Raw genomic sequence first — 9,356 nt, 5'->3', positions numbered from 1 at the left:
TGTGGTCCCAGCTGCCTTGAGATCATTAACAAGTTCCCCCCATGTAGTTTTCGGCTGAGCTCTCACCTTCCTCAGGATAAAGGATACCCCACGAGGTGAGATTTTGCATGGAGCCCCAGATCGATCTCGATTGACAGTCATTTTGTATGTCTTCCATTTTCTTACTATTGCACCAACAGTTGTCTCCTTCTCACCCAGCGTCTTACTTATGGTTTTGTAGCCCATTCCAGCCTTGTGCAGGTCTATGATCTTGTCCCTGACATCCTTAGAAAGCTCTTTGGTCTTGCCCATGTTGTAGAGGTTAGAGTCAGACTGATTAATTGAGTCTGTGGACATGAGTCTTTTATACAGGTGACCATATAAGACAGCTGTCTTTAATGCAGGCACCAAGTTGATTTGGAGCATGTAACTGGTCTGGAGTAGGCTGAACTCTTAATGGTTGGTAGGGGATCAAATACTTATTTCTCTGTGCACAATGCAAATAAATATATATAATTTTGACTATGTGATTTTCTGTTTTATTTTTAATATAATCTATCTCTCACTGGTAAAATTAACCTAGCCTAAAAATTCTAGACTGTTCATGACTTTGACAGTGGGCAAACTTACAAAATCAGCAAGGGATCAAATACTTATTTCCTTCACTGTACATAAAGGCTCACCTAATGAGGTTGGGCTGGGTGGTCAGCACATCTCAACTTTTTTGCATATCTGATCTCAAGGACCTCTGTACACCTTGGTTTGCTGGCCTCCATAGCTGACTCTGGGTATCTGTACCCTGAGGAAAGGGATCCTTCCAGCGTCCAGTAATTGTAGAATGGAGAAAAAGGAAATAAAACTCCTATGCGGGTGCTCCCATTGGTGAGATGTGCACAATTTGCGATGACAAAGAATAGTTTTTTTAACTTCTTATTTATTTCAAATGATAATAAAATAACAAAAACTACAACATGCTACGCGTTTCGACCTAGGACCTAGGTCTTCATCAGGCTTATCAAACAAAGAGACAAATGCTTTCCCTTTATGTCCATAAAAAGGAATTGCTTCTGGGTCAAAGGTGCGGGTGACAGCTGAGAGTGGGAGTGGTAAACTCCTGTTCCTCTGGTTAAAATAATAAAACTTTAAAATTGATTGTAATCAACTTACATAAAAATGTTAATAGATATAGTAAATATGACAATGTGCTGGGATAGGATAGCAGCCGAGGGCAGTATTGTGTGGCGGTGTCTCAGAGGAGAGAGACACCGGCAAGAGCTCACAGATCTGCGGTCGCGGCCCTTGGCGGGTAAGTAATGCCGGTAGTCCGCGACCGCGGCCATTACAGGTACTCACCTCGTCTTGTAGACGAATAAATAGTTGGCCATAGCAACCAATAAGATTCCAGCTCTCATTTTCAGAACCCCTATTGAAAAAGAGTGTGCAATTTGATTGGTTGCTATGGTCAACTATTTTGGGCCGCACCATCTATGAGACGAGGTGAGTACCTGTAATGGCCGAAGTCAAATTTTTTCTTTACAGCAGTTTTGATAAATCTCCCCCATTGTAGAGAGCTTCATATTCTGATCACACGGCTGTGTGTGAATTCAACCTGATGAATAATTATTATGAGAATCTGGTTAAATTTTTTTGCAAAAGTTTGTCTTTATCGATATAATATGAGGAGGAAGTGAAGAGGCAAAATTAAGAAAATATTCTTTCATCTTTTACTATTGTTTATTGCAGCTAATGGGAACACGAGGACATTGACCCTAAATTCATAAAATGAATTCACAAGAGTCTAATTTTACATAATTACTAATAGCATTTGTTTTGCGCCAAGCAAATTAGGAAATCTGTAGACATTTCTCTCGAGATATATATGGTACATAATATTAGAATTTATTTCCCCCTCCTCTATTATTCTGGTAAGAAAGATTCACACTGTCTAACATAATGGTCTTCTTTTCTCTCTATTCTACCGTATCTGCCAAAATTCCCTGCAATAGGATGTGTATTCATGAAGGCTTTCTATATCTGACAATGTACAAATCTATTTTAAAAAATATGAGAGCTATTAATTTAATCTAACAATGTTTTTGCGTGTTTAGCTTTATGTCATCTAAAATGTGACAATTGTGAGTACTCTAAATTCAATAGATCTTATTGTAAGTATCTTAGGAGTGCAGGCAAGCCTATGATATCATCAAAACTGTTACCCGACAAATTCAACTTTGTTAGAGGACGTATCGAAACAGAGAGAAAAAACCTCATCAGGTAGGCAGAAAAAAAGTGAACTATGTTCACACACTGTGTTTTCAGGTATATATCGGGGCGTAAACACCTCGAAATACGCCTGAAAAAACGGTAGCTAAACGCCTACAAACATCTGCCCATTTGAATTCAATGGGAAGAACTTTGCGTGTGAACATACCCTTAGTGTATGTTCACACGCAAAGTCAAAAACGGCAGAAATTGACAGAGCTGTTTTCTGTGAAAACAGCTTCTGATTTTAGCCGTTTTTGAAGCTGAAAATGTTTTTTGAGGCGTTTTTTTGCAGCCCTTTTTGGAGCTTTTTTCCCATTGACACAATGAAAAACAGCTTCAAAAATGGCTCAAGAAGTAACATGCTACTTCTTTTTAGGCATTCAGCTATCGTTTTTTCAGGCGTATTTTGTGGCGTTTACGCCCCAAAATACGCCTGTAAACTCTGCGAGTGAACATACTCTCGGGCCTCATTCATACATTGCAGATTTGGTCAGTATTTTGCATCAGTATTTGAAGGCCAAAATCAGGAGTAGATATAAAGAAGAGAAGTATAGATCTTTTCATTATTTTTCCCCTGTGTTTAGGATCTAGTCCTGGTTTTGGCTATTGGTTACTCGGGAGTTTTTAGCAGCAAAAAAATATTGTAGTAAGATGTTAGCTTGAAGTCAATGGGAAAATGTAAAACGTCCTCCTAACATGATGTTTTTTTTTTAGGTGGCAATTTTTTTTAACTTGCTTTTTTGAGTCAGTGGCATTTTTTACAAATTGCTGCAAGCATATCCTTCGCGGTTTTTGCATCCTTAAGGCCACGTTCAGAATCTGGACCAACATTTGTATATTTGACAGGTAATTCAGACGTTGCAGATATCACAGCGGACTTGCCACAGATTTCAGTTTTTGCATTGCAAAGGCTGAAATCCGCAGTGAAATTCCGCTGCTTCTCCGCAACGTCATGAGCCTGCTGCGGAGGGAATATTCTGCACCGCAGCCTAAATTCCGCACAGTTATTTTCTGCAACGTCTGAACTAAGTTTCCTAAAAATGTATAGAAACAAATGTAAGAAACGGTTGCTGCAGAATTCCGCTGCGGACTGTCCGCAGCGGAATTCAACAGCAATTCTGCCACATCTGAACGTAGCCTGAGTGGCGTTTTTGTCCCATAGATTTTTTTTACTCTTTAAAAAAATGCAAGTCTGAATATGTGACATATTTTCATGCCGTTTTTGGTGCCATTTTTTTTTTTAAAAAAAAAAGCATGTGTTGCAAATAAAGTACTTTGCATTAAATGATCTTTCAATTAAGCATTATGCAATGTGAAAAACGCCACCTAGTAGTAAACAGTGAGCTAAATATGCCACTAAAAACTTTATAAAAAATGCATGTACAATTTTACAAAAAACATGTTTTTTATGGGTTTTTTTTTGTCTAAAAATCAACGTGTGAAGAAGGCCTTCCATTTTCTGCAAATCACATTTCATCTTGGTTCCTTAAAACTCGTTCTATATGAGGATTCCTTATAAAAACAATGATTTTTTTTTTTCACAGATAACTTAAGGTGAGTATTCTTATTTCATTTTTTTAAGTTAATGGCTTTGAAATATTGACAATTTTAGGATCAGTCTGTAAGAACAATGTACTGCATTTAGGGCATGTTCACACTGGTGTATTTTTGCTGTGCATTATTTTATTTTAGAAAACTAACTTGAACTAATTAGACAACTGATGCACAAAAATGATTCACTTTGAATCAATCTTTCGAATCAGTTAGTTGGATCCGGTTCTATTTTGGATCTTGTAAAAAGGTAGATAAATATGAAAAAACGTAATGACCATAACATAAAACCTACATCCAATATAACATTGGCCACGGTGGCAAACTAGATAAGCAATCTAATAACAGTGTGATATACTCGTACGCTATATTGCTGGTACTCTTTTATATTACAGGTGAATTTTTGGCTGAACATGTAATTATAATGCCTGGTTTAGGCCTCATTCAGACAGCCGTAATGTAGTCAGATCTTAACATAAGTATTATGGCTAAAACTCCAGACCCCTCCTAGTTAAAATGAACTGAACTTGGGACCTCTTTCTGGTAATGGAGGGGGAGGTTGTGAGCTAAACGAGTGGGGTATTGTTGATATTACTAAGGGGTACACTGTAGCTGGTACGGTATAAAGGGTACACTGTAGCTGGTACGGTATAAAGGGTACACTGTAGCTGGTATGGTATAAAGGGTACACTGTAGCTGGTACGGTATAAAGGGTACACTGTAGCTGGTATGGTATAAAGGGTGCACTGTAGCTGGTATGGTATAAACTGTACACTGTAGCTAGTATGGTATAAAGGGTACACTGTAGCTGGTACAGTATAAAGGGTACACTGTAGCTGGTACGGTCTAAAGGGTACACTGTAGCTGGTACGGTCTAAAGGGTACACTGTAGCTGGTACGGTATAAAGGGTACACTGTAGCTGGTATGGTATAAATGGTACACTTTAGCTGGTATGGTATAAAGGGTACACTGTAGCTGGTACGGTATAAAGGGTACACTGTGGATTATACTGTGATACACACCTCAGCTGCTGTAGACTTCCATTAAGTACAAGGAACGGTTCATGTCATTCAATCAGAAATGACATAAAGCTCCTCAGAATATTTAAAATCAGAGAGGAATTCCGTGACCTGTATGAATGTACTCAGCCTGTGTCCTGCTGCTTTTATGTGGTCACAAAACTCATTAGTGACTTCTTTTATTCTTATGATTTACAGTACAAGTTATATTATGCTATACTTGTGTATAAACTGTATATTTTTTCTAATTTCTTTTCAGAAGTCATATTCAGTTTCATATTGTTTACTAGACATAAGGTTAAGGGGTTTTTAGACCTCTGTATTGGCCTAAGATATGGAGTAAATCTACACCTGCTCTAAATATCTGTCGCACAGACAGCTAAACATGCAGCAAATTTATTAAGAGGCGTGCGTTTCTTAGTATAATTGGCACATTGTACTTCAGTGCATTTGAGTTTGACTGTCATTTGAAATGCCTGTCATACTAAATTCCCCATGAAATTTTAACCCCTTAAAGACCAGGCCAATTTGAGTTTTTCATTTTCGTTTTTTCCTCCCCGCCTTCCAAAAGCCATAACTTTTCTATTTCTTAATCGACATAGCCGTATGAGGGCTTGTTTTGTGAGGGACAAGTTGTAGTTTTTCATGCCACCATTTATTGTACTGCATAATCTACTGGGAATTTGAAAAAAACAATTATTTGTGGGGTGAAATGGGCAAAAAACAGGGATTACACAATGTTTTTACAGCGTCCATCAGGCGGTAAAAACTACATATTCACCTTATTCTATCGGTTGATACGATTACTGCAATACCAAATTTATATGATTTGTTTTATGTTTTACCACTTTTAAAAAATAATACTTTTTTCGAAAAAAATTAAAATTGTTTTTTATGTTGCCATATTCTGAGAGCCATAACTTTTTTTATTTTTCCTTAAATTTAGAGGTGTGAGGGCTTAAATTATGTAGGGCGAGCTGTAGTTTTCACCGATACCATTTTGGGGTACATGCAAATTTTTGATCTTCTTATTCCTTTTTTATTGAGAGCTAAGGTGACCAAAAAACAGCAATTTGCAAGTTTTGTATATTTTTTTTTTATGTCGTTCACCGAGCGGCTTAAATAATGCCTAATTGTGATAGTTCTGACTTTTACAAACACGACGATACCAGTTATGTTAAAAAAATTAAATAAATTGAACATTGCTTTGGGAGACTTTTCATTTTTTTCTTTTTTTTGGAACATTATAAAAATCTTTATTTAACAGTTTTGTGCAGTTTTTTACTTTTTTTTTATTAGTTCCTCTAGGAGACTTGAAGCAGCAATCGTTGGATCGCTCTCATGATATACTGCAATACTAATGTCAGAGGCAGGGTTTCAAAGGAGTACAAAGATGGCAGACCGAGCGGTCTTTATTAGGCCCCCAGGCTGCCATAACAACCACTGTAAACGGCCCGTGAACCCACTCCATACTTCCCCTTAACGGCTGCCGCGTACTAGTATGTGACCATGTACATAAATAATGATCTCTATTGTATGGTGAACAATTCCTCCTTTGGGTACTTATTTTAATGAAACTTAATAACGGTTGTATTTATTGATTTCCGTAGCCACATACATCTCCTCACTTTTCCCTGCCCCTTTTTCTGTCATATTGCTTACTAGAATAGTGAAACCAAACATAAATACAGTTTACCGTTCTGCCAAAACAGGAACGCCAGAAGTGGAAGTAACTTAACTGATTCCTATAAATAAATGTATTTGCATAATCGAAGCCAGCAAATATAATGAGAATTAACCAAACTACATTTACCGACTTTCAAATACTTGGACTTTCGGATCGTCCCAGTATCCAACCTCTTCTTTTTTGTGTTCTCCTTCTAATCTATGTCATAGCTTTGCTGGGGAACTTGACAGTTATGCTGGTGTCTCAACTGGAGAAGAGTCTTCATACGCCTATGTATTTCTTCTTAGCCAACTTGTCTTTCCTGGATATCTGCTATACGTCTACCACCATGCCCAAGATGTTACAAGTTCTTGTAGTGGAGAAGAAAACCATATCATTCATTGGTTGTGTTATGCAGCTCTATTTCTTCTTTGCATGTGTTGGCACAGAGTGCGTTCTGCTTGGAATTATGTCCTATGATCGTTTTGTAGCCATATGTAATCCTCTAAAATATTCTGTTATAATGAACCATAAAGCTACCTATATCCTGGTCAGTGTCTCTTGGGCCAGCGGTCTTATCAATTCTATTATCCACACATTTTTCACATTTCACTTGAATTTTTGTGTTTCCAACCAGATCAATTATTTTTTTTGTGACATACCGCCTCTCTTGTCATTGGCCTGTGATGATACCTTTGTTAATGAACTTTTGCTACAGTCTATTGGTGTTTTTATAGCTTGGACTCCATTCCTGTGCATTATTATATCATACATATATATTATTGTGACCATATTGAAAATCAGGTCAACTGAGGGAAGACAAAAGGCTTTTTCTACCTGTCTCTCTCATGTTATTGTTGTTATTTTGTACTATGGTAGTTGTATTTCAAATTACGTTAGACCAACTTCTACACACTCTTTGGATAAGGACATGTTCATCTCAGTCATATATAGTCTTGTGACACCAATGTTGAACCCAATTATATATACTTTGAAAAACCAGGACGTTAAGAACGCTTTTCATAAACAAGTTTTCTATATAAAAGAGAGATTAGCTAATTAAGTACATGACCAGAAACATTAAACTCATTTTGACACGACTTTTCAGGGAGGTTTGGAGTTGGTGCACATAGACAATGGTATTTGTCAGGCTGGGTTCACACGACCTATTTTCAGACGTAAACGAGGCGTATTATGCCTCATTTTACGTCTGAAAATAGGGCTACAATACGTCGGCAAACATCTGCCCATTCATTTAAATGGGTTTGCCGACGTACTGTTCAGACAACCTGTAATTTACCCGTCGTCGTTTGACAGCTGTCAAACGACGACGCGTAAATGGACTGCCTCGGCAAAGAAGTGCAGGGCACTTCTTTGCCACGTAATTTGAGCTGTTCTTCATTGAACTCAATGAAGCACAGCTCAAGATTTACGAGCGTCTCAGACGCCTCGCAAAATGCGAGGAGGAGCATTTACGTGTGAAACGAGGCAGCTGTTTTCTCCTGAAAACAGTCTGTCTTTTCACACGTAAATGACAGCTAGCGTGTGAACATACCCTAATTTGAAAAACTGCAGCATAAATGCAACATGACAGAAAGAGATAATAAAATTCACTTTCCTATTGACTGAACATGCTGGCAAAATGACAGTCTATCAACAGTTTCTAAAAAACTGATTCAAAAGTAACAACCAACATGGCCGCACTTCCTGTTCTCACTTGGCATGGCTGCTGCAACTGGATAGAAAAATGCCCTAATTTCTTTGGCTGCTGTTTAATTGCTGATTTACCTGTATATGGCCAATTTTATGTTTTGGCGGGAAATCCTTTTGTTACAAGCGTACTAAAAATTCACTAAGCAGCATCCCAGCTTGTAATGCTAGTGACAGAGCTTCTTGAATTACCAGTATCAGTGATCACCAGTCATGGGATCCAGATGTCAATTCTGATTTTACAATGTGGCAGATGTTACAAGAGCAGAGAATTTTACCATTTAAATCGCACTGCTTCTGTATGTCGCTTGATATTCGGATTGCTTGGAGAAAAAAGCAAAAAAAAAAAAAAGCTAAGTTGAAATAATAAAAAAAAGAATAATGGTGTCACAATATTAGTAGGCTAATTTCCATTTTAGTCAAATAAACATTTTAGAGCAAATTTTAGCTAATTAAAATACTTTTCTGCTGATTCCCTGAATTTAGCATTTCACAGTCTATTTTATGCCTATCTTAGTGCAGTTTCCGCTGCAAATGTTGGTGCAGATTTGGGGCAATTACGCAACGAATCTGCACCAACATTTGCATATTTGACAGGTAATTCAGACGTTGCAGAAAACACAGCGGACTTGCCACAGATTTCATTTTTTGCATTACAAAGGCTGAAATCCGCAGTGAAATTTTGCTTCTCCGCAACAGACAGTGCATGCTGCGGAGGGAAAATTCCGCACCGCAGCCTATGGTCCGCAGCGGAGTTTTCCGTAACGTCTGAACTAACAGGCCTAAAAATGTATAGAAACAAATTTAAAAAAAGGCCGCTGGAGAATTCCACTGCGGACTGTCCGCAGCGGAATTCCACAGCAATTTCGCCATGTCTGGATTCCTTAGGCTGGATTCACACTTTAAATAATGATGCAGTTTTTGGATATAAAATAGGGGTGGTGTATTTGTCTTTCCTTTATAGGGCATGGCCAGATGTGGCGGAATTGCTTTGGAATTCCGCTGCGGCCAGTCCGCTGCGGAAATCCGCAGCGGACATTTTCTCCATTGCTTTCCACAGCATTTTAGTTAAGTTCGTTTACACGTTGCGGAAAACTCCGCTGTGGACCATAGGCTGCGGTGTGAAATTTGGTGTCCGCAGCATACACTGGCTGTTGCGGACGTG

At 38.1% G+C, this 9,356-nt stretch overlaps 1 protein-coding gene across 1 annotated transcript; it reads left to right on the top strand.

The window, feature by feature from the left end:
* Window positions 1–820: 820 nt before the first annotated feature.
* On the top strand, window positions 821–7,544 carry LOC142647517 (olfactory receptor 5V1-like). The gene is made up of 2 exons (XM_075825373.1): window positions 821–845; window positions 6,595–7,544. Exon 2 carries the CDS (start codon window positions 6,603–6,605, stop codon window positions 7,542–7,544), a length of 942 nt encoding a protein of 313 aa, XP_075681488.1. The 5' UTR covers window positions 821–845; window positions 6,595–6,602.
* Window positions 7,545–9,356: the final 1,812 nt, after the last annotated feature.

Source organism: Rhinoderma darwinii, chromosome 1, assembly GCF_050947455.1.
Source record: "Rhinoderma darwinii isolate aRhiDar2 chromosome 1, aRhiDar2.hap1, whole genome shotgun sequence".
NCBI lineage: Eukaryota > Metazoa > Chordata > Amphibia > Anura > Rhinodermatidae > Rhinoderma > Rhinoderma darwinii.
This window is presented reverse-complemented; position numbering and strand designations above follow the sequence as displayed.

Coding starts and splice junctions, on each gene's coding strand:
- LOC142647517 (XM_075825373.1), top strand. CDS start 6,603: ATGAGAATTAACCAAACTACATTTACCGACTTTCAAATACTTGGACTT.